This window comes from Prionailurus bengalensis, chromosome D3 (assembly GCF_016509475.1).
Source record: "Prionailurus bengalensis isolate Pbe53 chromosome D3, Fcat_Pben_1.1_paternal_pri, whole genome shotgun sequence".
In the NCBI taxonomy this organism is placed as follows: domain Eukaryota; kingdom Metazoa; phylum Chordata; class Mammalia; order Carnivora; family Felidae; genus Prionailurus; species Prionailurus bengalensis.
The window spans coordinates 17,045,577-17,073,477 of record NC_057356.1 but is presented as its reverse complement, the minus strand read 5'-3'; the positions used below and the strand labels follow the sequence as shown (position 1 = coordinate 17,073,477).

Here is a 27,901-nt window from a genome sequence, read left to right as displayed (position 1 = left end):
TGGACTGGAAGCCAAGCATTTTAAGGTGGCCCCAGATCTCCCAGCTTGGCTCGCTGTCCCTCAGTGTCCTCGCCGCGGCCAGGGGTCTCCAAGAAGAGGAACCCAGGTCAGCCCAGACACCCCTGGTTCCGTCTCCTCTCTGGTCCCTTTATCCCACAGGACGCTGGCAGTCAGCCGAGGGGGAGCCCCCTTAAAGAAGTGGGTGTGTGCAGGGAGCTGGGTAGGTGCGTGGCTATAAATCTGTGCCCCAGTGGTACTCTCCTCATTCAGAGATGGCGCTGACCCCAGAGCTCTATGACACCCCTGCCTCCCGGCTGGACTCCTTCGTGACTCAGTGGCTGCAGCCCAGCCGGGACTGGAAAGAAGAGGTCCTGGAGGCCGTGCGGACGGTGCAAAAATTCCTGCGGGAAGAGCACTTTGAGGGGGAGCATGGGCTGGACCAGGAAGCGCGGGTGCTGAAGGTGGTCAAGGTGAGACTGGTCCCTCCCATCCACAGGCCAGGGCCCGGCAAAGGCAGCATGGGGGTCCTCGCGTCAGAGGATGCTTGGGGACGTCTTGCCTCGTTATCCTCAGCCCGCGCTGCTGACACGTCAGGACACCCCAGCTAGCCGCGTGCACCCTGTAGTACGTACGTACGTACGTACTGTCTGCCTTGAGCCGAACAAGCCTGATAAGGAAACCAGTGATTGTAGTTCACTAGCCCAAACCCTTAACACACCCTGTCTCTAATCCATGCACCCTGCGAGGTACGCACTGTCCTTTGCCCATTTTACAGATGAGCACAATGGAGGCTTAAGGTTCCTAGTGACCAAATGCAATGCGAGGTCTCTGATTGGATCCAGGTGTGAAGTAGACCATCTGGAAAATAACAGTGTGGGGACAATTAAGGACATTTTAATACAGCCTGGATATTAGGTAATCTAAGGCAGCCATTGTTGACTTTATTAGGTGTTAACAGTTGGGCGGGTTATGGGAGGAAACGTGCTCCCTAAAGTATTCAAGGAAAAAGTATCTGTAATCTGCTTTAAAGTGTTTTTGATGATGCAAATGTGGCGAGAAGTGTAAACCTGTTGAATCTCACTGGCTGGATCTATGAGTGCTCGTTGTGTTCTCTTCCTATTCTTCTACGTTTTTAAGTTTTAGATGAAAAAAGTTTTCTTAGATGAACGTAACGGAAGGGAAACAAAAATAATGTAAAACCAGTGAGGGGGACAAAACAGAAAAGACTCATAAATATGGAGAACAGACTGAGGGTTACGGGGGGGGTTGTGGGAAGGGGGGGATGGGCTAAATGGGTAAAGGGCACTAAGGAATCTACTCCTGAAATCATTGTTGCACTATATGCTAACTAATTTGGATGTAAATTAAAAAAAAAAATTAAATGAAGCCTTCAAAAGAAAGAAAATAACCTTAAAAAAAAAAAAAGAAGTTTTCTTTGACGGAAGCTCAGAGAGGCGAGGTGACTTACCCAAGGTCACACAGCTAGTGGTGGGGCCGGGATTTGAACCAGGATCTATCTGATTCCACAGCCGGGGCTCCAGGCTGCCCTCACTGAGATGTCCCCCCAAGCCCTTCCTTCAGCTGCCTCTTGACCTGGCTAGAGTCGAAATTCAAGAAGGTCAAAGCGAGAACGGCCCTGGAGAATCAGACAGTCTCAGCCACACCTTTGTTTAAAAATGAAGGAAACGGAAGCACAGAGAGGGTGATAGATGTCCCAAGTTCACCCAGAGAGCTAGTGGCAAAAGCAAGACTAGAATTAGGGCACCTGACTTCCAGCCCAGTGCTCTAGTTCTGTCTCCAGGGGCAGCCACCTCAGGGAAGGATTTAGAAATCTCAGGTCCCTAGCCCTTCCTTACACCCACCCCTAGCGCCTAGAGCCTGAGGCCGTATGATTTCCACAGACAAGGGTTTGACTCTCGGCATGTTTTCTTTACCAGCTGCGTGATCTTAACTCCTCTTCTCTCTCAAGCTTCTGTCTCCTCATCACCATTTCCTCCTTGTCCAGCAAAAGCTAAAAGCTAAAAGATTAGCACCTGGGGGCGCCTGGGTGGCTCAGTCGGTTAAGCATCCGACTTCAGCTCAGGCCATGATCTTACGGTTCATGGGTTCGAGCCCCGCGTTGGGTTCCGTGCTGACAGCTCAGAGCCTGGAGCCTGCTTCGGATTCTGTGTCTCCCCCTCTCTCTGCCCCTCCCCCACTCATGCCCTGTCTCTCAAAAATAAACAAACCTTAAAAAAAAAATTGGCGCCTGGTACATGCTCAAAAACAAAAGCGTTGTTATAAATTCTTGCTCTGAGTCAGGCAGAGCCTCCCAGCCTACCCCACCCCTAACAATCCAGAGAATGGAGTAGATGAAATGGGGCAGGTCCGGAGGCTATAGGATGCTACAAAGAGGATGAGTTTTGATGGCAGGAAGTGGTATTTACCCAGCCCTCAAACTCTGCCCGAAGACTGTAGCCCTTGCCTCCTCCCTGAAACCACAAAATAAAAGAGATAGCCCAAAAGCAATGGTCAATGAGAAATATTGCTTTATTCAGACTCTAAACCCTCTTCCCGCGCCCCCCCACCCACTCCCAAAAACCTGATTTACTGGGCTTGTCCGTGAACGAGTTGGGTTTAAACAGATTCGGGCTGAAGCAAGTCATGAAGATTATTCTAGAATATTCTTTCTTCTCTGCCTGGGTCTTACCACTGAAAACGGCAGGAAGCCTATAGCTTTCAGGGGGATGAGCCCTTCATTCACACACAGGGTTCCATCCCCAGCCCTGCCAAATGGGGCAGAAATGCTGGGTCTCAGTGAAGGAAGAGAATGCAAAAGGGCGGGGGAAGAAAAGATGGCAGTCTTCTCCTCAGAACCAGGGCCTGCCTCAGAGACTTGGGTCACAGGAAAGAAAGGGAGAAGAACCACCCTTGTCTTCTGCCCCTTTATCTGACTGACTATGACTCCTGGCTCGGAGTCCAAGGCAAGTTGATCAATCCTCACTGCCTCAGTTTTCTTATCTGTGCACTGGGACAATCATACCTGTACCCACCTCAATCAGCGGGTGTTAGGATTAAAAGATACTGTATGTGTAAAGGGCCTTCAGTGATATAGTGAGTGTTCACCCCGTGACAGCTGGATTATAATCAACCCCCCCAGAAGAGGTAGCCAACTTGAGGTCTGGGGCATCGCTAGCAAATCTACCGCCCAACCTGAGGCTGGAGAGTTGTGGGGCTTTGTATAACAGAGGCAGGAGGGGCGGGAGAGCAGGTCTAGACTCTCAGAACATCGAATAGACCACTTCCAACTTGTCCAGCTCAGGCCCCTTCCATCCAGATGGGGAAACAGAATCCCAGGCAGAGAAGGGATGATCTCAGTCCACTAGACAAAGAAGAGCATGAGAAATATATTGCTGACCTCCTGCATTCCGGGCACGTGGTAAGCCCTTGCCATGCCTCATGTATCATCCCAGTGATACGCCGAGTCTCCTCCCAGTGACTCAAGTGCCATTACTCTTCTCATTTCACAGATGAGAAATGAGGGTTCACGATGATCACACAGCTGAGAAACAAGGGCAAGAATCGGGGTCAAAGTCAGGCTGCCCCATCCCGCAGGCTGCCCTACGGTTCTTATCCACCAGGCAATCCTGCGCCCCACTTTTTACTGTCATGAAATTACTCAGACACCCAGAAGGCTCAGAATGCGCTGTACAGAAGGCGCCACTAGGTTTCTTGGAGGAGGCGTCACTCCACAGGTTGAGAATACCCCGTCTCAGAAGCAATGCGTTGTCATTTAATAAGAAGTGTGGGCTCTGGGGTCCGGCTGCCTGGGTTCAAACCCAGACCCTTCTGTGCACTGTGTGACCCTGGGTGAGTGAGTTAGTCTCTTGAAAGTTCAGTTTTCTCACCTGGAAAGAGGGGGACGGCGGTACCCCCCACCCGTACCTCTGGGCTGCGGTGGACGTTACGTGGGATAATTCCTATAAGGAGCCTCAGGGACTGCCTGGCAGGGGCAGTGGCTCAGGGTGACGGGGCTCTGTGTTCCGCAGGTAGGCTCCTTTGGGAACGGCACGGTGCTCAGGAGAACCTCGGAGGTGGAACTGGTGGTGTTCCTGAGCTGTTTCCACAGCTTCCGGGAGGAGGCCAGGTACCACCAAGCCGTTCTGAGTCTGATGTGGAAAAAGCTGTGGTGTTGCCGGGACCTACTGGCCCTTGGGCTCGAGAACGTGGAAATAGTCCAAGGAGCCCCCGATGCCCTCGTCTTTACCATCCAGACCAGGAAGACCGCAGAGCTCGTCACTGTCACCGTCGTGCCTGCCTACGGGGCCCTGGGTAAGGGGAGGGGAAGCCGATCTGATTCACACACTTGCCCTCCCCGGGAGACCCGAATTCCCTCACCTCCCATTCATGACCACATGCAGACACCTGCATTCATCCATTCAACCCATGTTCTGAGCTGGGGGCTCAGCGACCACAGGGCCCAGGACTGGCCCAACTTGGGCCACTGTGTCACCCAACTCGGGAAACGCTTACCAAATAATCATGTGGATAAATATATGATTGCAAGAGGAGACGAGACCCACAGAGGGGAATGTGTTAGAAGCATAATCTGGGGTGCTTCTGTAGCATTTATCACAGGTGTAGTGTTTGTGCTTTTCCAGAAGCAGACCCTGAGACAAGGGTTTGAGGACAAGCAGTCCCAGGAGATGCTGATAGAGAAATACGGGAGAGGGACAGGGGAGGAAAGAAGCATCGTAAGGTCACCATTATGAACCACAGGGCTTTGTGCTCCTGGAGAACTCTAAGTCACCGTGTACAGTACCCCTCAACTGAATCCCAAGTGGGATGTTGGAGTTTATTCCCCAACTTCACAGTCACCCTTGGCTGACGGCTGCTTCCCAGGACCATTAACTCCCCAGCACTTCTGGTTTGTCCTCAGGCAAAAAGAGTCCTCGATGTTTGAAGTAAACAGTATCAGCTACAACCTCAGATGATCATGTTTCCTCTTGTGCCAGCTCCTATTAACTAGAGTGGTTGCCAGGAGTTGCTTTGTAGAGAAGGTGTCAGAAGTGGGATCCTACGTGAGCAAGAAAGAGAGTGCCCAGATGCATTAGTGATGCATGCCACGAAAGCACAGCGTTCAGCAGCACACTGCTTGAGGAGCCCAGCTTTCTTATCTGGAACTGGTTCTCTGCTTCTGGGGTCAGGAGTTTGGAATAAATCCCCGAGAAAGAAATCCAAAGCAGACATTAAGGAAACCTGGGGTATTGGGATGTGGAGAGAAGACCACAGTCTTCTGAGACCTGAGGAGTGGAAAGCCCACTTTTGGTTCTCCAGAAGTACAATCAAGCAAGGCAAACCTTGATTCCCTTAGACTGTGAGGTCTCAGGTTTCCCTGGAGAGACACTCCAATGCATGAGCAGGCTAGCTCCATAGACTTCTTATCAACCTGGGGCTTCCTAAATCCCCACTCTCTACCTCTGCCTCCTCCCACTCAGGGCCTTCTGTTTCCAACTCTCGGCCACCTCCTGAGGTCTATGTGAGTCTGATTGAGGCCCACGGTTACCCTGGAAACTTCTCCCCATCCTTCAGCGAGCTGCAGAGGAACTTTGTGAAACATCGGCCAACCAAGCTGAAAAGCCTCCTGCGGCTGGTAAAACACTGGTACCTGCAGGTGAGGGGGCTGCCAGGATGGGGGCAGAAGGGGTCGCTGGAAGAAGCGGGGGGGGGGGGGGGGGGGGAGGGCGGGGCTGATTTGTCATTCCAGGAAACTGGGGGAGGGGGAAGAAACTGCTAATCTTTTAAACTGTAAAAGTAAAGTGAAACAGTGGAGAAAGGTGGGAAAGGAGGAGGAGGAGAAAGAGGAACAGAGAAGGAAGGAGGAAAATAAGGAACACACAGTATTTCAGTAAACAAATGTTTGTAAAACCCCAGTTACCGTCTATGTTGGCTAATGTCAACTTCACTGAGTTCTGTGGACATTAGTTAATCTCAGCTGGTTAAGGACTAACCAGAGGAAAGTTTTGTTTAATTGCACCCACACCAATTTCCCCCCACAAATGGTCGGGTTCCTATCACAACCACTATTGACTAAATATATCCACTAATAGCTACTTTTTAGATTTCACACGTGATAGTTTGCAAGGCACCAAGGATATTACAAAATATCCAAATGAACAAGTCGTCTAAAATTACAAAAGGAAAATTCAGAAACAAACTCAAAAATGAAAAAGGGCAGGGTGGGGGGGAGCTGCTTTCTTATTTAAAGATTTTTTTTTTCAACGTTTATTTATTTTTGGGACAGAGAGAGACAGAGCATGAACGGGGGAGGGGCAGAGAGAGAGGGAGACACAGAATCGGAAACAGGCTCCAGGCTCTGAGCCATCAGTCCAGAGCCTGACGCGGGGCTCGAACTCACGGACCGCGAGATCATGACCTGGCTGAAGTCGGGCGCTTAACCGACTGCACCACCCAGGCGCCCCGAGCTGCTTTCTTATTTAAAAAAAATGGTAAGGAAAAAAATTGTAATAAATAAATAAATGGTCAGAAAGTCATATTTTAGAAAGATTTGTTCATTTTTAAAAAGGAAGTTGTTTTTTTTTAAGAAAAAAGTATTTTTTTAAAAATCAAGGAGCTCCTGAGTGGCTCAGTTGGTTGAGCATCCGAGTTTGGCTCAGGACATGATCTCACAGTTCGTGGGTTCAAGGCCCGGGTCGGGCTCTGTACTGACAGCTCAGAGCCTGAAGCCTGTTTCAGATTCTGTATCTCCCTCTCTCTCTCTGTCTTTCTGTCTTTCGCCCGCTCACACTGTGTGTGTGTGTGTGTGTGTGTGTGTGTCTCTCTCAAAAATAAATAAACATTAAGAACTTAAAAACTTTCCAAGGTTAGTAAGTTTGCAGTTACTTGGTGGAAAAATAGCCATTTTCTTACATGATTATCACATCAACCAAGGTTGTGATGTATCTTCACACACCAGCATCGCCAAAGCCAAGAATAAAATTGGTTTTGTTGGTGAGTCAATTACTTACAGGAAATGATGCAAGGTTTTGTGGACTTGAAGAATTTGAACCCAAAAGAATGATTCATTTGCTTGCTTTGTCTGTTTGAGCGCTGAATGTTTTCTTCCTGCATAAGATATACACATTTTTTTTTTTTTGTAATATCCACGGGACAACATATCAGCTTTCCTTCTACAATCCTCCCTTCTGTTTTTGTTCAAGCCTTCTCCCTTAAAACAGGGATTTGATCACGTGTGGTTTCTTAAAACAGTTTTTTGGTTCAGTGTTACTGATTTGATATCTTTGGTTCAACTAGTTTTGTTTAGCTGAGTGTTGCAAGATGTGTTGGTCAATATAGAAGGACATAAAGAGCTCATGCTATTTGGTAAACACAACTAGAGTCTCATTGTGGTTAAAAGATTGAAGTTTGTTTGTTTGTTTGTTTGTTTGGAGGCTTTGTAAAGTACCAGGAGTTGTCATGTGCTTTCATGGCTCAGAAGTATTTCATTCTTCTTTTCAGTCGATCAACTAGGGGGTCGGAAACCAGGGAGCATGCAACTTAGCTCCTCGGGGGTTTCATCTTTCAAATTGACTGTAAGGTTATCACCGATCTTAGAGACGTCTAAGGGTGTTCATGCTCGTAGCCTGTCCCCAAAGTGTTATTTTTGCCATCTATATAATGCTGGGCTTTTATCAGCCTTACAACAGTATCAGATCAGTTTCTGGCAGGGATTTTATAAGCATCATTTCCATGTGTGAAGAGGAGGGGGTTATTCTTGCTTTTTTGTTGTTGTTTTTTGTTTGTTTGTTTTTCTTTTACGGACAAAATGATGTTTGTTTCTTATATTTGGAAGTGTTTAGTTCAGTACAGTTCTGGGAACGAGATGGGACTTTTCCCAGTGTTTTAGTTGTGCTTTTCACACAAGGTTTTTTGTTCATTTGGGGTTTTTTTGGTTTTTTTTTTTGGTTTTTTTGCCATTTTAAGTATACAGTTCAGCAGCATTAATTACATTGACAGTGCTGTGTAAACCTCACCACTATCTGTTCCCAGATCATTTTCATCCTCACAGGCAGAAACTCTGCACCCAATAAATAGTAACTCTCCATCCTCCTCCTCCCCAGGCATTGGCAACCACCATTCGACTTTCTGTCTCTGTGAATTGGCCTATTCTCTGGGTCCCTCATTTAAATGGAATCATACATTATCTGTCTTTCTGGTCTGTTTTATTTTGTCCTTGATTCTTTTGAGGGAGAGGGGCAGAGAGAGAGGGGGGAGAGAGAGAGCATCTTAAGCAGGCTGCAGGCCCAGCACAGAGCCCAACGTGGGCTGGATCTCACCACCATGAGATCATGACCTGAGCTGAAAATCAAGAGTCAAACACTTAACTGACCAAGCCACCCAGGTGCCCCTGTCCTTGATTCTTTTTCTTAATTTTAATTTAATTTTATTTATGTGTGAGAGAGAGAGAGTTGGGGAGGGGGCTGAGAGAGAGAGAGAGAGAGAGAGAATCTTAAGCAGGCTCCATGCCCAGCACAGAGCCTGATGTGGGGCTCAATCCCATGACCCTGGGATCATGACCTGAACCAAAATCAAGAGTTGGGCGCTCAACTACCTGAGCCACCCAGGCACCCCTGTCTTTGATTCTTAATAGTGGAATTTTCACACCTAATGAAATGAGATTTCTTGCATGAAAACAATTTTATTTGTAAACTTGATTTATTATTGGTTATCGGTTAATTGACACATTGCCTTATCTAAACCTATCCTCGTAGGAAGAAGGATAAATTTGTATTGAACTTATGTAAATGCTACGTATTCATGAAAAAGAAGTTAAAAAAATCACTCTGTAAATGTTTAACCATCATTCTGAATAGTTTTGTAAACAGGGCCAATTTATATATGCTATGCTTTTACAGCATCATTATCTTTGTTTTTCTGAGGATTTGTTAGATTATAATCGATGGTAGGAATTTTTATAGGCATTTTTTTATCCTGAGGTGTTGGAATAATATGTCATTTAAAGAACGTTTAAACTTAGCTTGCCCAAGTATAGCCATAGATTGGGGATAGAAATTAGATTAAGAAGAAAGAATGGGTCTTTTTTTTTTTTTTGTCACATATCCATCAAAAATAGAACATTAATCTGGGTAATTAATTCTCATTTTGTTGATCTTTGGTTAAGCAATCTGCTTTTATGAAGTCATCCGCTTCTGGAATAAAAGAATCTGGTGAACTTCTGCCTCAGTCCCCTTTTGGGAATATGAATTTATTCCCAATTATGCTCCATAAATTTCCAATCTCTGAGTGGGAAGAAAGAAATCTACCTACCAATAGATTATATTGTAATCAGATCATTCTTTTGTAAAATGTTTTCTTCTTTTATATACAAAAACAAAAAGAACTACCACTTTTGGTTTTACTACTTTAATTATGGTCAAAAGTAAACACAGGGTGAAATCCAGCCATCAGTCAGCTCCTCATCTCATAGGGCTGTTTTCCACGAGTCACGTATACATGTGCACACACATGCACACATATTCACACATGCAGACAACTTTTTGAGTAATTTAAAAACTCATAAGACAACAACAGTGAGCTTCCTGGGAGATCCCAGAATCCTCAAGAAAAAAAACAGACCAAAAGAGAAACAGAGAAAGACGCAAAATACAAGCAAAGTCCCATCAACTGCCACCCAGCAGAGAATAAAGTCCTATCATCTGTCTCCCCATAGAGACCAAATGGCCAAACCATAAAACTAGATGCACAGGTCATTGTCACCAAAAGGGACATAAACGGCCCTGTACAAATAAGTAAGAACATGAACCAGAATCGGATTTGGCCAAGAATCAGACTTAATTAGGATCAGACGTACAAACAGTCGGATTGGGGAAGGTGGAAAGAAACATCAGCAAGGGTAAAGCTGTTGCCACACAAGGTCCACCCTGGGAGCTGGAAGAGGGGCGTGTCCAAATGTCAAAGCCCATGGGGTACATTTCTCAGGCAACACAGTTCAGGTCGTTTGGGAAATCAATCCTCCTGGACAGTCTCAGTGAGACAGACCTCCTGCTGCAAAAAGAAACTAACAGACAAAAGTCACTTATTAAATGAGAACTTGCAGGCTAGTTTGCCAGGGAATCAGACTGCAGAAGAAAAGGCTTAAGCCAGTGGAAAATATAATAGGTGTTTAAAGAAACAACAATTATCAAGACTAGGTTTAGAGTTTGTCTGGTCATGGAAAAATGGCAATTTTCTCACATTTATCATATCTAGAAAGGTCATGACATATCTCAGACGGCGCCATTGCAAGAGTCAGAAACATTCTGAACACGGAGAAAGCAAAGTATCTCTGAAGATCAGCCCTGGAAGGGAACACAGATGTTTTCTTCTGGGTTTTTTGTTTTGTTTTGTTTTGTTTTGTTTTGTTGTTTTTCTTTGTACCATTAAATAGTCTGTTGAAGCTCCTAAGAGAATGAAGGGGCTCATGTTCCCTAAGGCTTACATCTTACGATTACAGGCATTCTGCATTATATTTATCATCTAAATTTTAAGAATCCCACTAGTAGGGGCACCTGGATGGATCAGGTGATTAAGCATCAGACTCCAGCTCAGGCCATGATCTCTCGGTCCATGGGCTTGAGCCTCGCGTCCAGCTCTGCTCTGTCAATGTGGAGCCTGCTTGGGATTCTCCCTCTCCCTCTTTCTCTGCCCCTCCCCAGCTCTCTCTCTCTCAAAATAAATAAATAAATAAGCTTTTAAAAAAAGAATCCCACTAGTAAAATCTCCCTAATACTGGAGAAAATAAATTGTATTGCTATGAGTTTGAATTCTTAACAAAATTACATTAGTCTTGAGTTTTAAGTGTGAATTCAAAAAATGTTATGAAAACAAAGTCATTAATTTGTAAATAAATTTTAATTCAATGAAAAAATGCTTCTAAAAGTTGAGAATAAAGTTGTTGTCCTTTAGATGACCTGTTTTTGTTTGTTTCAAGGTCGAAGTAGGGGTTTTTTTCCCCCCTTTGACTATGGGGTGTTAGTGGCCACAGGGCAAGATGTCAATTTCACATCCACGAACCAAATAGCTGGATGTTTGACAGAAATTTTCATTTTCTAACTGAATACTAGAAAAACTGTTTAGACAAGAAGTGACTGGTATGCTTTCTTTTTAAGAAAAGATGCTTTTCTTTAAGATGCTTAAGTTAAGATGCTTTCTTTTGCAAGTAAGAGAAAAACCAACTCAGACTGACTTAAACACCAAGAAGAATTATCAGCTCATGTGTGAAAACCTGTAACAGTGGGGATGGGGTTTCAGGCACTGTTGGGGGGGGGGGGGTGTCTCCAGGTCTGTTTTCTCTAGAGTTGCCTCAAGTTCTCTCTCTCTCTCTCTCTCTCTCTCTCTCTCTCTCTCTCTCCCAGCTCAGATTTCAGGCTGATTTAACCTCAGGATGGCAAAATGGCCACAGCTATTTCTGCCCTCACATCCACACATGGGAGAAGATTTCTGTCCTTTCAGCCCCCCTGGGCTTCACTCACATTGCCAGCTCACATCACAAGCTTCTCTTGAACCAATCACTCAGCAAGGGGAATAGGTTTATGCTGATGACCCTGTCCAGTCAGGACCCACCCTGGAGTTGAGGGGGATGCTAATCCCATCCTCCAACCAGCATCGCTGCTATACAATGGAGAAGAAAGAGATGCCTGCTAGAGCATTCTGCGTTCCCCACAGAATCTCAGCTATTGACAAATTCTATAGATACCTCCCACCCCTCCCTTTTTTTTTTCTATCAGCTAAGAAGACTTTTCTTTGAAGGAAAACTTTCAGAAGCCCAGTACACTAAGAGAGATAGAAATTGAGCTGCTTAGGCTGGGATCTAGTAGCAGAGTCCCACCCCTCACTCCATGGGACATCTCTCTGTAAGTCCACACCAGGGGTTATGTCAAGCCTAGTTTGAGGGATGCAACTCTTGATCTCGGGGTTGTGGGTTCAAGCCCCACGTGTAGGGTGTAGAGATTGCATAAAAATAAAATCTTCTAAGGGCTGCCTGGGTGGCTCAGTTCGTTAAAGTGACTTGATTTAGTCTCAGGTCATGATCTCAGGGTTCGTGAGCCCCACATCAGGCTCAGGGCTGACAGCACAAAGCCTGCTTGGGATTCTGTGTGTGTGTGTGTGTGTGTGTGTGTGTGTATGTGTCTTTCTCTTTCTCTCTCTCTCTGCCCCTCCCCCTGCTCTCTCTGTCTCTGTCTTTGAAAATAAATATTTTAAAAATTCTTTAAATGAAACCTTAAAAAAAAAGCATACTTTGAAACCCACTGGGCCAACTGAACGAGCCCCTTAAGTCTAAAACCAGGAAAATCATGTAGGGCCCGAAAGGGAAAGTGACTGGCCAGGATCACACAGCCGGTAGGTGGCAGAGCTGACACAGGAAGTTGGGTTTTCCAGTTTGTGGTCCGTCCAGAGCGGATCCTGACACACAACCTTGGGGTCTCTCTCTCCCGGGTCTCTTTCTACAGTACGTGAAAGCCAAGTGCCCAAGGGCGGCGCTGCCCCCTGTCTATGCCCTTGAGCTGCTGACTATCTACGCCTGGGAAGTAGGTGCCCAGGAGGACGAGAGCTTCAGGCTGGACGAGGGCTTTGCCACTGTCATGGAGCTGCTCCAGGAGTATGAGTTCCTCTGCATTTACTGGACCAAGTACTACACATTCCAGAACCCACTCATCAAGGGCTTTGTCAGAAAACAGTTCAAAAGAGACAGGTACTGGGCCCCTGCTTGCTCGCCACATCCCACGGAGACCGGAGAGAGAAGGGAGGCAAAAGCGGTGTCGCACTGATTGGCTGGGCTTTATCAAGTAGTAAAACTGAACCGGAATCTCACAGTGACTCGGGGCACACCTCCAGGTGGCCGTCTTTCAGAGTACCAACTGGGGCGGCCGGAGTGATGGCAGAACAGGCGTTTAGAAAGTTGCTTCCCCTCTTGGACCGAGTTTTAGTTGAAAGGGGTCCCGCCAAAATTGTAATCCACGGAGGCATTGTGCTTCCAGAAAAATCTCAAGGAGAAGGATTGCAAGCAACAGTGGTGGCCGGTGGATGGGGATCTAAAGGAAAGGATGGAGAGATTCAACCAGTCAATGTGAAAGGTGGAGATAAAGTTCTTCTTCCAGAATATGGAGGCACCAAAGTAGTTCTAGATGACAAGGATTCTTTCTTTAAAAAAAAAAAAAAATTAAAAAAAAATTTTTAATGTTTATTTATGTTTGAGAGACAGAGAGAGAGTGTGAGCGGGTGAGGGGCAGAGAGAGGGAGACACAGAATCTGAAGCAGGCTCCAGGCTCCGAGCTGTCAGCACAGAGCCCGACGTGGGGCTCGAACTCACGAACTATGAGATCATGAGCTGAGCGAAGTCAGATGCTTAACCAACTGAGCCACCCAGGCGCCCCTAAAAAAATTTTTTAATGTTCATTTATTTTGGAGAGAGCGAGAGAGAGACAGAGCATGAGCGAGAGAGGGGCAGAGAGGGAGGGAGACACAGAATCCGAAGCTGGCTCCAGGCTCTGAGCTGCCTGCACAGAGCCGGATGTGGGGCTTGAACTCATGAACCGTGAGATCATGACCTGAGCCGAAGTGGGATGCTCAACCCACTGAGCCACCCAGGTGCCTCGTCAAGGATTATCTCTTATTTAGAGATGGTGGCATCTCTTATTTAGAGATGGATTATCTCTTATTTAGAGACGGAAAGTATGTAGACTGAAACAAATCATTATTGAAATGGCGTGAAGTGAAGCTGCCTGTTCCAGTGAAGTTGCGAAATCTTTCATCGTGTAAATAATTTTCATGTCTCTCTTTTATAATAAATTAATGGTATCCAAGCTAAAAAAAAAAAAAAAAAAAGTTGGCCACCTTTCAAACTCGCAGGGGCCCTGAGGGGTTGAGGGGCGTTTCCCTGTCCCTCAAGGAACCTCGCCCCGCTTTCCTCTCTGGCTTCCAAAAGCCCATTTCGGTGCGTTTTAGCGACAGCATGGAAAAATGGAAAGAATCACGGAGAGCCAGGTGTCATCCCAGTCCTGCCTTTTTGTCTCACCTCTGTGAGCCTCAGCTCCTCATCTGGAAAACAGGAGAAACTGGCACCCACTGTGCAGGCTGTTGTAAGGGTCAGAGTCTGAAGGGCCTACGGGGTGCAGTCTATGGTAGATGCCGGGGAAATGTTCATTATTGTAGCTCACGCCGTTGGAGCACATGTAGCTCTAGGAAAAGCACCAGCGCCCGCCCCCAAGCCCTGGGCCATCAACCATTTCTGCGAAGGCTGGCTCAACCTGAAGCGTCAGCACTTGGGTCCCTTTGCCTGAGGGTTTTCAGCCTCCCCTAATGACTGGTGGAAGCTGGGGGATAAATACCCCAGCTCCCTCCTGCCTCAGATGGGAGGACTCTGTCTGGATCACGTGTGCTACACTGTTTCCCGGAGGCCCTGCAGTGGAACTGACCGCCGGTGGCCCACATATCCTTCCCCACATGTGGTGCTTCCCCACATATCCTTCCAAATAAACCCCTAGCACTCAGATCCTGCTCTTGGCACCTACTTCTGGGGACACCCAGCTGAAACAAGTCTTTACATTAGCTCTAGGTAGCTGCAAGCAATATTTATTGTTCCCTTATATGAGTATTGGGTCTTTTTATTTCTTTACAAGGAAGAAAACCCCAATCTCCTGACGAGAAGGGGATTTTTATTATAAGGATGCCCAGGAATGTGAGGTTAGAAAACCACTGGGACGCAAGGCAAACCTGCAGACACCCTCTTTCTCTGTCTCTCTCGTGGTCCCCACGCCCTCTTTCTTCCCATGACCTCTGCTGCTCTCCCCACACCTGCCCTGTTCCTCTCTTACTTCCGTTTGATGAAGAACCTGCATCATCCCTGGTCCAATCCCCAGAGGGAACTAGTCTACCCATTGGGCACAGGTGCTATGTGTCAGGTCACCTGGTGGGTCACTTTGGGTCAGGTGATCTCACCCTCTAGGACAGCCTGGCACCTCCCCCTTTTTCAGGCAGGATTATTTCAGGGATGCAGGGATGTTGCATTCTGTCACGGATAAAGTCACAGCTCCCTTCTACGCCCGAAGCTCCTGGAGTATAAGGGCCAGGTCTTAATCATGGGCTTGGCATCCAACACGTATGGCCACCCCACACCACTTAAGGAAGCGATTAGACCTCCTTCAAGCCAATATTCTTTAAAAATTCATTCACCATTTATACAGAAGAGAGACGTTTGGTGGCAGCCTAACCCCTGCTCTACTGAGGCAGAGCCCATGGGTGAGAACACCCATTTGCTGGCTGTGAGAACTCACAGAAAGAAGTCTGTGCCTCACTGGGGCGCCTGGGTGGCGCAGTCGGTTAAGCGTCCGACTTCAGCCAGGTCACGATCTCGAGGTCCGTGAGTTCGAGCCCCGCGTCAGGCTCTGGGCTGATGGCTCGGAGCCTGGAGCCTGTTTCCGATTCTGTGTCTCCCTCTCTCTCTGACCCTCCCCCGTTCATGCTCTGTCTCTCTCTGTCCCAAAAATAAATAAACGTTGAAAAAAAAATTAAAAAAAAAAAAAAAGAAGTCTGTGCCTCAGTTCCCTCCTCTGTGAAATGGGGACAACAGCAACAACAATAGTCGCTGCCTTTCAGAATTGTTAGAAGGATTAAAATAGGTGAATTCACACAGGGTGTGGCCCAGCGCCTCAATAAATATCAGTAGTTGGTGGTGGTGGTGGTGTTTCTATCATCCAAAGCACTTCAGCAGCCCTAGCCTTCAACTTACCTATGGAGCCTCAGCAAAACAAAAGCTCTGCCCACCTGCCTAAGCGGGTACCTGTTATCGCTACCCATGCCCTTGGGGCATCTCAACACTCCACACCCCCCCCCCCAAACACCTTGCACGCACCTCTCCCCAAAAAGAACTCTTGGAAATATAATCATCCCCGCTCGCTTCTTCTCCACCAATGTTCTTGGGTCCTCTCGGCCTGACAGCCCGCCCAGGGCTCCAGACACAGCACGTGCTCAGTGGTTGGAACAGATGATCGCTTGAGCAGGATTCTTTCTGGCTTGCTGGCCTCCAGACGGAAGAGAGTCTGGGAACCCTCTCCCTGTGTTGCAGGCCTGTCATCCTGGATCCAGCTGACCCCACCCACAATGTGGCAGAAGGGTACAGATGGGACATCGTCGCTCAGAGGGCCTCCCAGTGCCTGAAACAGAACTGTTGCTATGACGACAAGGAGAATCCAGTCCCCAGCTGGACCGTGAAGGTAATGGCTCCTCTCGGGGTTGTCAAGGGCTTGAAGCTCGGAAGCGGGTAACTGCGTAGCATATACTTACTTCTGTGTCGATGGAGTCAGGAAGTTGGAAGCCTGGCTGGGGCACCCACCAGCTCTGTGAACTCGGGGACATTTTTTCAACCCTCTGAGCCTCAGCCTTCCTTACAAACTCGTGTTCTCCTTGTCTTTCTCTTTCCCACAACCCCCTAGAGAATCAGTCATGCTCGCCATCATTCTTTGCATGAGTTGAGCCCAGGCGAGTCAGTTCAACAGCTCTCTTGTGCCAGCATTTGGGGTTGCTGTGGGGAGGGGCAATGGAACAACAGTAGTGCAGAAATAAGACTTAACCCCTACCCTCAAGGGTTGAAGAAACTGAGGCTCAGGCAGGTTCAGTTAATTAACCAAGATCACACTGCAAAGGGGCAGCAGAGTCAGAATTTGCACCCAGGTCTTTGTGGGGCCCACCAGCCAACTGAGGCCCACAGATAGACTGAAAAGTATATGCCTCTGGGTTTTTCCTGAATCTAAAAACCGTTGTGCAAAGACTTTTATCTTGTAAAATCAGAAGACTTGGGGATTCCAGGCTTATGTTCCTTCTCGAAAAGATCAGCTGGTGTCCAACCCTCCCCAGCACCTTCCAGGTGGTGTTCTTCAGCCACCAGGGACTCCCAGGCCCTCGAGCGTGGCCGCTGATGGTGGTTCAGAACAGACTTTGAAATCTGACCAACCTTGGGTCAAATACCCACGGTGTTCCTCACCACCTTTGTGATGGTCAGTAAGTTATTTAACCACGCTCGACCACAATTTCCTCATCTGTACAATGGGATAATAGGAACCAAGATCGTAGGGCTGCTGTGACAGTAAAATGCATTCAGAAGAGTGTGACAGGTGCCCAGCCCAGGGCCTGGAAGGTGGTTGGCACAACCCAAATGTTTACTGCTGTTGGAAACACGAGGAGGGGTAAAGGGAAATTTTGCATGTCAGAGGAGGGTGGAATTAACCCTCTCCCTCTCCTCTCCCTTCCAGCGGGCACGAGACATCCAAGTGACTGTGGAACAGTGGGGTTACTCAGATCTGATCCTCAGGGTGAACCCTTATGAACCCATAAAGAAGGTTAAAGAGAAGATCTGGCAGAGCCGGGGCTGCGTGGGCCTACAGCGTCTGTCCTTCCAGGAGCCTGGTGGCAAGCGACAGCCCCTCAATAGCCGGTGCTCCTTGGCCTATTACGGAGTCTTCTCCAACATCCGCATCTGTCTGGTAGAGACCATCTCCCCCGAGATCCAGGTCTTTGTGAATCATCCCAATGGTGGGAGCCACGCCTACGCCATTGACCCCAAAAGCTTCATCCTGGGCCTGAAGCAGCAGATTGAAGACAAGCAGGGGCTGCTCACAAGTCAGCAGCAGCTGGAGTTCCAAGGCCAAGTCCTGCAGGATTGGGTGTCTTTGTGGAGCTATGGTATCCGGGATAGTGATACCCTCATCCTCTCCGAGAAGAGAGCTGGAAAGTTTCCTTTTCTGCCCAACTAATCCGGGACTCAGCATATCAACCACTTCCTCCAGCTCTCGCCTGGGGAAGGTCCCATGTCTTCAGCAGCTTTGTAAATAGTGAGCGTAGCCCCGCCAGGAGGGATGTGGGACACTTGCTATACGATGGACAGTGGCCAGACCATACATGACAATAGAATTCTGACCCACAGCCTCTGCAGTCCCCTAGGCCAGGAAGCCAAACTATCACCTCTGCAGCAAGCACCCCCAAATCATCAGGACTTGGTTGATCACTGCCAGCTTCCCTAATTCGACCTCACTTCCAACTTAGAACCAACCAGAAAAATCCAGATAGGCTCCCTAACCAATCACAGAGGAGGCCCTGCTTCTAATTAGCTGCCTACTGCTTCTCCATGCCAACAGCTTCAATCAGAGTATACCTGAAGCCTTCCCTTTTTTTCCACTATAAAGCTTTCCCTGTCTTGGAATCTCTGCCAGTTTATGAGGGATGCTGGCTGACTCCCTTGCAATAGCAAGTTGGAAATAAATAACCTTTGTTTATTCTCCTTTGGGTGGTCGTCATCTCTTTCTATGGGTGCTGATGCCGTCCTGGTGGTTCTTGCTTACTCATTGGAGCCTCCTAACTCTGGGAGGCGAGGACTGCAGGGAAACTGAGACAGACAGAGACAAAGCCCAGGACAGCGAGGACGATGAAGTGTAAAACGATCCCTTCAACTCCTGATGCACACACACAAACAGTACATAGTGGTCCAAGGACTTGAGGAAAAGAACAGTATCTTTATCATCAGAGGATATCATGTGATCAGGTTTCCTCCCATCAACCAGTAAAAAGTTTCCTTTTTACTCCTCCCCTTTGCCCTGGTTTCTGATGAACTACTCCCTTACTATAGAATATAAAATGTACTTTATAATTGGTTCTCAGCAGCCTCTGGGCAATTTACCAATAGTAACCTATTCCCCGCCCTCTTTTGCCTTAAGGGACAGAACAACTGCCTCCTTTCCATAGCGTAGACAGGCTAGTCCACCCCCGGCTTTTATTCTTGATAGTGCCCCCAGTACCCACGTTGTAACGGGAAAATTCTTGTTTAAAAAAGAAAAAAGGAATGAATAAGTCACCTTCCTCTCTTTCATAATAGAAAAGCCCAAGGCCAAAGAGGTTTTGTTTTTGTTTTTAAGATTTTATTTTTCCTTTAAGTAATTTCTGCCCCAGGGTGGGGCTTGAACTTAGAATCCTGAGATCAAGTCACATGCTCTACCGACTGAACCAGCCAGGCCCCCCCACCACCCCGAGAGTTTATTTTAATACAATTTCTGACACGCAGCCTCAAAGGTAAAACACGAAGAGAAGCATCCCAAAGACAAAAGTCACTTTGTTCATCCTACGTAGCAGAGTATCTTCACTGCAGAGATTCTAATGTGTCGGTCCTGTGGGTCCTAGGAGTCAGTATGTAAAAGCTCCCCAAGTGTTTCCAATGTGCAGGCTGAGTGGAGAAGTCCTGAGCTAAAAAATTGGAGAATGTTTTCAAAACCAAACTGTGCATCAGAATCACCCAGGAGGGGCACCTGGGTGGCTTGGTCGGTTGAGCGTCCGACGTCGGCTCAGGTCATGATCTCACGGTCCGTGAGTTCGAGCCCCGCGTCGGGCTCTGTGCTGACAGCGCAGAGCCTGGAGCCTGTTTCAGATTCTGTGTCTCCCTCTTTCTCTGCTCCTCCCCTGTTCATGCTCTGTCTCTCTCTGTCACAAAAATAAATAAACGTTAAAAAAAAAATTAAAAAAAAAAAAAAAAAAGAATCACCCGGGACTGTGCCTCTTGAATTTTAATGTGCACACCAATCACCAGGCAATCACGGTTAAATGCAAGTTCCGATTCAGTAGGTCTGGGCTGGAGTCAAGGTTCTGGTATGACCTAGGCAGTTCCTTTTCCTCTGTAGGTCTCATTTTCCTCATCAAGAAAAGGATGGAGTTCACCTCTTAGGCTCTTCTAGCTCTCATATTTGAGGAAACCCTCAGGGCACTCCGAGGGAACCGAGGGCGGACTGAGCCTGAGAACTACAATCCCCACAATGCCCTGCGCGTCTCCGCCCTCAGTGCCGTGGTGGAGAAGGGTTGCTAGTGGAACGCTCCCCACAATCCTTCGCGGTGGCCCAAGATGGCCGCGCCCAGTGGCCCCCTGAGCGCTTTGGAGAGCAGCAGCAGCAGCAGCAGCGATGAGGAGGAGCTGGCACGGTGCCGCGAGGCAGCGATGCCGGCCTGGGGCTTGGAGCATCGCTCGAGGGGGCCGGAGAAGCCAAGAGCCGGTAGGAGGCTATGTGCAGGGAGTCTGGCCGAAAGACTCCCCTGGGGTCTGAGAGGATGGGTGGTGAGGAGGGGCTGACCGGCACGCGACTTCTTTCCCTGAGAAAGCTCCGGGGACTGCGCGGGACTCGGATTCAGAGAGCGGGCAGGTGCAACAGGGAGGGTACTTCCATTACCCCGGTCGGGGAAACTGAGGCACCTGAATGCCTCTTGACTCTGCTTCCTTCGGTCCTTCCTCACTGCCGCACGCTGGCAGCCCGCCACCTCTCCGAGATGGCTGGGACAGCCCCCCTTCCCGGATGCTGGCATCCAGCCTTTCCCCGCCTCCAGCACCTTCTCAGACCCTGGGGCTGTCAGCGAGCTGGGTCCTCCACGTGTCTGACGGTGGCAATCTAGTGCTACAGTAGTTTGGGCAGTACCTGTTACTTGGTCCTAACAAAATCACAGATTTCCATATCCCGTTACCGTCTGCATGTATATCAAAGTATCATTTTAGTCACGGTAAAATGTTGGGAAAAAATAATTGGCACTCATCCCTGCTTTAAAAGTGCAGTCGTTTTGGGGGGCGCTCGGGTGGCTCGGTCCGTTGAGTATGGGACTTCCACTCAGGTCATGATCTCGAGTTCCTGAGTTCGAGCCCCACATCGGGCTTGCTGCTGTCAGCGCAGAGCCCGCTTCGGATCCTCTGTCCCCCTCTCTCTCTGTCCCTCCCCTGCTTGTGCCCTCTCTCCCTCTCTCTCTCTCAAAAATCAATTAATTAATCCATTTAAAAGATTACAGGCATTTTTGGGCCCACTAGTAGATCGTAATGCATTCATAAAGATTTAATGCATTAATAAAGCAGCACATATATTATTAATGTGCCAAATTTGGGTTTGTTTGTTTTTAACTATTTTTTTAAGTTTTTTTAACGTTTTTTATTTATTTTTGAGACAGAGAGAGACAGAGCATGAATGGGGGAGGGGCAGAGAGAGAGGGAGACACAGAATCGGAAGCAGGCTCCAGGCTCTGAGCCATCAGCCCAGAGCCCGATGCGGGGCTCGAACTCAGGGACCGCGAGATCGTGACCTGAGCTGAAGTCGGACGCTTAACCGACTGAGCCACCCAGGCGCCCCTGTTTTTAACTATTAATGATAACTGAATTTCTGTATCATTGGCTTTCTTTGTAATGTGTTGTGTTTTATGCATTTAAAACATTATTCTGAAAAAGGATCCAAGCTTTCCCACATTGCCGGAGCAGGCCATAGCAAAGCAAGGTTAAGAACCCCTAGCTTTCGTTTAAAAGGACTTACAAGTCGGGGCGCCTGGGTGGCTCAGTCGGTTAAGCGTCCTACTTAGGCTCAGGTCATGATCTCAAGGTTTGTGGGTTCGAGCCCCACATCAGGCTCTGTGCTGATAGCCTGGACTGCTTTGGATTCTGTGTCTCCCTCTCTCTCTGCCCCTCCCCTGTTCGTGCTCTGTCTCTCTCTGTCTCTCAAAAATAAATAAATGTTAAAAAATAATAATAAACAAAAAGAAAATAAATAAAAGGACTCACCAGTCTTTTGGTAATTCATTCCCCCCTGCCTCTCCCTTCTTGCTGTCCTGCCACGTTGTATGTCCCATAGGTAGACGCCAAACAGTATTATATCCTCCCATCTCTGGACACCAAAACTCGGGAGTTTTCTCATTCAAGCTCTATCTACAGGTCTGCCTCTCCATCTCCATCGCTCACTAGCAATGAGCATTGGGGCAAGGTACCCGTCAAGTAGGGATAATGGTGGGTACCCCTGCCCCCAAGGTTGGCAAGTAACCCAGATGATACATCTGCAATGCTTGGCACATACTAAAAAATTTGTTAAGGTTTATTTACTTCTGAGAGACAGAAACAGAGCACGAGCAGGAGAGGGGCAGAGAGAGAGAGGGAGATGCAGAATCCGAAGCAGGCTCCAGGCTCCGAGCTGTCAGCGCAGAGCCCGACGCGGGGCTCGAACTCAAGAACCTCGAGATCATGACCTGAGCTGCACCTGGCCTGACTTGCTCCACAAATATGGCAAGGGAGAGGTTACGTGATGGGAGCTTAATGAAGGCTGGGATCTGGCCTGTCCCTTCACTGTGGTATCCCCTCCCCTGGGGCCTGGCACAGGTCATGATCGGCGTTCAGGAAAATAGTTCTTGAATGAATGACCTGGCCAGAAAGGCACTTCTCTGATGGGGCGGGGGGGGGGGGGGGGTTGTGTGGCGTGAGACTCCAACTAGATTTCCGGGCCAGTTGCTTCCGCCTTGGCAGGATGGATTTCTCTGTGGCAGCGAGGGAGCACTTGATAGGAAGTGCCAGCTCTGAAGCTGGTCCTAGACAAGGAAAATCATTTCTGAAAGTCACAGTTTTCTCATCCGTAAAACGCCTGGGTCTTAGGGTTGTGGTGAGTCTCCTACGTGAACAGCTTTGGCCAACATGTGAAGCAATGCGCGTGTGAGGAGGGGCATCCAAGATACCACTTTTACAGCCTACCCTTTTGTGCATTCATGAAGCTTCTGCCGATCAAAGTAGATGTGACTGCTGGTGATTAAGTCTTGTTACCTATTGAGCACCTACTGTGTGCCAGGCAAGATCCTGAACACGTGACACGCATTCTTGGGCCGTATGATAATAAAAATTGCCGCCACGGGTGGAGCTGTTACTGTGTGCCCTGCTCTAAACACTTTGCATTTGGTGTCTAGTTTAATTTTTCCAACAATACCATTCCAGCAACTATTAGCCCCATTATACAGATGCGAGAGCTGATGCTCAGAAAGGTCCTCCAGCTTGTAAGTAGGAGACCCAGGCATCCCATCTAGGTCTTTATGCCTCCAAGCCCATGCTATTAATATATATATAATATATAATATATATATATATATATTTTTTTTTTTTGAGAGAGAGCATGAGAATGCAAGCGTGGAGGTGGGGCAGAGAGAGACTCCTAAGCAGGCTCCATGCCCAGCACAGAGCCCCACTTGAGGCTCAATTCCAGCAACCCTGGGATCATGCCGTGAGCCGAAATCAAGAGTCAGACTCTTAGCTGACTGAGCCACCGAGGCACCCCTGTAGGTTACTATTTTATTACTGTAACCCCTGATACAGCTCTTTAATCCAGTAATGAAGCACTGGTCACCCACACCTCAAACCACTTACATTTTAAGACAACGTACACTGTGATTACTTTATGCAATGTTTCTTTCACACCAAGGCACCATGCCAAGAGCTGGAGACGTACGGAAAGCAAGACGCAGACCATGTGCTCCAGCAGCTTTCAAATTCAGGGGGAGACAGACGTGCAAACAAAGTGTCCAAACCCATGTAAAATTTCGCTGTATCCTCACAGTGACTCTGGGAAGTTGGAGGTCTTATCCCCACTTTCTAGATGCCAAAACAAAGGCTCGGGGAGGTAAAGGGACCTGTCTGGAGTCACAGTGGAAGAACCAGAACTTAACTGAAACCTGTCTTCTGAGGCCTGGGGTCTAATGCTGTTTCTGTTCCATGACATTATATCACAGCCCTCGCTCCGTAGTCATGACAGAGGAAATCCTTCTCCTCCTTGTGATGGCATGCTCAGAAGGAAGGACTCTGGGTCTATCCCGGCCATCTGCATCCTCCGACTCCAGGGGCATCGGGCACTTTGCATTCCGTGTTATGCTCCACAGCACTTTTGACATGGATCACAATGTGAACTGTGTGCCCCGCAGTTGTTTTAACACCACATGGCCCCGTTGTGGGCCCAGAGTTACCAAGTGATCATTTCGACCAGTTGGCTCCTTAAATTCACAAGAACGTTTTGTCCCGTTACTCAAGTCAAGAACCTCAGAACCATCTTTCATACATCTCTCACACCATCCATCGAATCTGTCAGCAAAATCCTGTTGATTCCTTCAGAATACATCCAGAGTCCTGCCCCTTCTCATCGCCTCCATGATTGCCATGGTCCCCCTCCTTCTGCCCTTGCCCTACCAGGGTCTACGTCCACACTGCAGCCAGAGACGTGCTGTGAAATCCCAAGTCCATTCGTGTCCCTCTTCTGTGCAGACTCCAGTGGCTCCTCACCTCCCTCAGGGCCCAGGTCGTCACACTGGCCCACCAGTCCCTTCACGATCTGGCCCCCCATAAGGTCCCCATTTCTGCTGCTCCCCTAACTCACTGGGCCGCAGCCACCCCGGCTTCCTTGCTGGTTCTCAGATGCACCAGGCAGGCTTCTGCCTTGGGGCCTCTGTAGGTGCTCTTCCCTCTTCCTGGAAGGCTCTTCCCCAGATGTCCACTTGACTCACTCCCTTGCCTCTCTGAAATCCATTCACCTGTCACCTATACGTGAAGTCCTCCCTACCTGCCTTTATAAAATGATCCCCCGCCTAGCCCTCACCACTTCTCTCTCCTGCTGTGTCTATTTCCCCTCTGTATTTATCATGATCTAATTTTATATTTTAATTGTGTGTTTTAGTCCTCCATATCCACCAACCAGCATGTAAGCTCCGTGAGGACTGGCATCTATGTCTAAATTGTTCAGCACCTAGAACACCACCTGGGTAATGTTAGAGCTTCAGTATTCAGTTGAGTGAATGATCACCAGGCCAGCCATTTCCAGTCTCAGCTTGAAAAAATGTGATCTACATAATGGATTCTCTGTCCCCCACAGCACTTAGCACAGAGCCAGGCACATAGTAGGTGCTCAATAAATACTGGAATCAAATACACTTTCTTGTTCAGTATGGTAGTTAAGAGGGGGCTCTGGAGCCAGATGACTTGGGTCTGGCCCCAACCCTCTCGGTTTTTAGCTGTGTGACTCTGGCCAAGTTATCTTATCTCCTCGTCTCAGTTTCCTCTTCTGCAAAATGGGAATAATAACTCCCTTAACAGGGTTGTTGGGAACATTCAATGAGTTATACGTGTAAATCACTTAAAATCACCTCTGACGCACAACAGATACTGTTCCTGTCATTTCCTCTATAAATGCCTCCATTTTCGTTATTTCCACAGATGCCGCAAATAATCAGTTGCCAGCCAGCCAGCCAAGCCTCAGGTACTGTGTGCTTCGGGTCCAAGTTTAATCTACTCTCTAAACAAATATTTATCCCCTACGGTGTGCCAGATGCAAGGATAGACCCTGGGCTATCGGGGTGAATGAGACACATGTCGTCCCTGCCCTTGTGGGTGGGGGGTAGGGAGCAGCCTCCGAGCTGGCAGGAAGTGAGGTCCTTTCGTGTGCGTTGCAGGCGGAAAGCGGACGAACATGAACAAGATGGCAATGAGCTTCAGACCACCCCTGAATTCCGAGCCCACGTAGCCAAGAAACTGGGAGCCCTGCTGGACAGGTAACCGAAAATGTTCCTTCTCTTCCCCTGCTTCCATTAATATGAACAGTAGTGGCCCACGTCGGTGGGGAGCTTGGGGTGTGCAAGCAGGCGCTGTGGGGAGCACATGCTGTGTCACCTCACGGCATGCACAATCTGCCACGTAGGTCCTGTCGTTGTCCTCGTCTGCAGGTGAGGAAACAGGCTCTCTGGGAGAAGGAGCGTTTGCTCGAAGCCACAGGGAGGAGGGAGCAGAGCTGATATTTTTTTACCTTTATTTATTTATTTTGAGAGAGAGCACAAGTTGGGGAGGGGCAGAGAGAAGGGGAGAGAGAGAATCTCAGGCAGGCTCCACTCTGTCAGCACAGAGCCCTACGCAGGGCTCGAACTCACAAACCATGAGATCATGACCTGAGCCGAGATCAAGTGTCAGACACTTAACCAGCTGAGCCACCCAGGTGCCCCCCGGAGATTTAGATTCCTAATCGTGTAGTCAAGGCTCTGAGAATCTGCGGTAAAGGGACATGCGTGACTTTGCTTGGCCCAGCAGTTTCCAAACTCATCTGGCCACAGTGGCTTTGCTTCATGGAAGGCCGATCCGTGTAGCAAGGAACACATTTCAAGAGACACTGGCCTAGATCCATCCCTGATTGACTGAGCCCTACCAGATTTTGAAAGGGAAATGAGGATGTTCAGGCCTTAGTCCCGAAACATGAAAAAGACAAACATGTCCTATCACAGTGTAAACCAGCTGCTCTGAGATAGAGTGGTGGGCCAGACCTTAGCAGCCTGAACCACCGCGGTCTCAGTCCCAGTGCCCCAGCTCGAGAATGTGGTAAACATGTAGGAGGGTCTGTTGGCATTTCAACACATGGGTGCAGTTTTTCTTCATGACTCTTTGGCTTCAGGGCGAACAAGGCCCACCCAGCACTGCGATGATCCACATCAGACTTTTCCGCAGGTGGAAATCCAGCCGGATGCATGTCAACCGCAGTCAGCACATTCCCTGCTGCGTTTTTGTGTTTCTCTGCAGTCCTCACGGAGCTTTTTGTGTTTCTCTGCAAGGAGACTTAAGTGGTGCTCTAGTTGGTCTCTTGTGTTAGGTCAGGGCTTCTTGGCCTTGGCACCACTAACCTTTTAGACTGGCTCTTCCTGTTTCACTATAGAACGGGGAGCAGCATCCCTGGCCTCTACCTACCAGATCCTAATAGCATTCCCCACCCCCCCCACCCCCCGCCACCACCACCAGTTGTGACAACCAAAAATGTGTCCAGACATTGCTTAATATGCCCTGCAGACCTACATTAAACCACTGTGTTAGAGGGGCGCCTGGGTGGCTCAGTCGGTTGAGTGTCCGACTTCGGCTCAGGTCATGATCTCATGGTTCATGGGTTCAAGCCCCGTGTCGGGCTCTGTGCTGACAGCTAGGAGCCTGGAGCCTGCTTCACATTCTGTGTCTCCCTCTCTCTCTGCCCCTCTCCTGTTCGTGCTTTGTCTCTCTCTCAAAAATAAATAAACATGAAAAAAATTAAAAAATAAATCTATCTATCTGTCTTAAAAAAAAAAAAAGAAAAAACAAAACAAAACAAAAGCCACTGTGTCCGAGCTGACAGCTGACCTTGAACCAGTTCTCTAGATCGGTTGGTCCTATTTCCCTTTTCTTGCTTGCTGCCAGGATGCTCAAGGCAAAACGTGTGCCTGCTCTCCAGCACTTTCTGTCCCTCCTGGCCTATTTTCTTTGCTCTATTCAAAATTGCATTCATTCTGTGGTACTGTGTATATCTTTAAAACTTCTTCAGTACTTCCTGGAATAAAGTGGGGTTCAAACAAATGAGGCACTGCAGTTTCAGCTGTCGGGGGCTGATCGGCATGTTATGGCTGTAGGCGTTAACCGTTCTTATCAGGCCGGCGTGCTTGCTGCCATTGCGTTTAACATCACATGCCCCCGTCCCCTCCACTTAAAAAAAATTTTTTGTTACCCAAAATCTCATCCTTAATCAACCATTTCCTCCTTCCGTAGCTCAATTACCATCTCAGAAGTAGTGAAGGAGCCGAAAAAGACTGAAATACAGAAAGTCCCCCCGGAGGATGATGGTGAGTGGTTGTACTATTAAGGCCAGCTCTTGTCTCCCACCTCATGTGTATCTGGAGCTGGGAAATACATTTTGGTACGTTCTGGGATCTCGGAGGCGGGTGTGATGATGATACCCCTATTTGCAGGGCAGGGTGTCATGGGAGCTGAGGCTCTGAGAAACGAAGTCACTTGCCTGAAGCACCTTTGTCTGTCTAACCCCAAGCAGGGGCATCTTAACCACGGCACTTCACAGCCTCTCCCTGCTGAGTGTCTGTCCCGCGCCCAACCCACCTGCCACTTTGGAAGCTGCCTTAGGCAGAAGGCTCAACCGCTGGCTTCCAGAAGCCTCTTAGGGCTTGCTGCTCTGAATGCGCAGCTCGCGTCGCGTCTGGCACCTCGGGCCCTGGCTCCAGGAGGCACCCGGTGCCTCTCAACATACATCTGTTGGATCTCCTCGAGGGCAGA

At 48.4% G+C, this 27,901-nt stretch overlaps 2 protein-coding genes across 11 annotated transcripts in view; both read left to right on the top strand.

Moving 5' to 3' along the window:
- The first annotated feature begins 245 nt into the window (after positions 1-245).
- On the top strand, positions 246-18,310 carry OASL (2'-5'-oligoadenylate synthetase like). Its single transcript, XM_043557797.1, has 6 exons — positions 246-470; positions 4,029-4,311; positions 5,478-5,653; positions 12,489-12,730; positions 16,103-16,250; positions 17,286-18,310. The coding sequence occupies exons 1-6, from the start codon at positions 273-275 to the stop codon at positions 17,784-17,786; spliced, it is 1,548 nt and encodes a 515-aa protein (XP_043413732.1). The 5' UTR covers positions 246-272; the 3' UTR covers positions 17,787-18,310.
- Positions 18,311-19,887: 1,577 nt separating this feature from the next.
- CD3H12orf43 (chromosome D3 C12orf43 homolog) overlaps positions 19,888-27,901 on the top strand; it is a 40,399-nt gene continuing 32,385 nt past the window's right edge. For 8 of the 10 annotated variants that reach the window (XR_006293893.1, XR_006293896.1, XR_006293892.1 and 5 more), the window contains exons 1-4: positions 19,888-20,063; positions 25,049-25,091; positions 25,285-25,383; positions 27,383-27,456. Coding sequence is in view for 2 of the 10 variants with exons in the window: in XM_043557796.1 (XP_043413731.1) it covers positions 19,916-20,063; positions 25,049-25,091; positions 25,285-25,383; positions 27,383-27,456 (364 nt within the window). In the remaining 8 variants the exon portion in view is untranslated. The remainder of the gene's footprint in view (positions 20,064-25,048; positions 25,092-25,284; positions 25,384-27,382; positions 27,457-27,901) is intronic. The other 2 variants (XR_006293895.1, XR_006293894.1) reach the window with 2 other exon arrangements.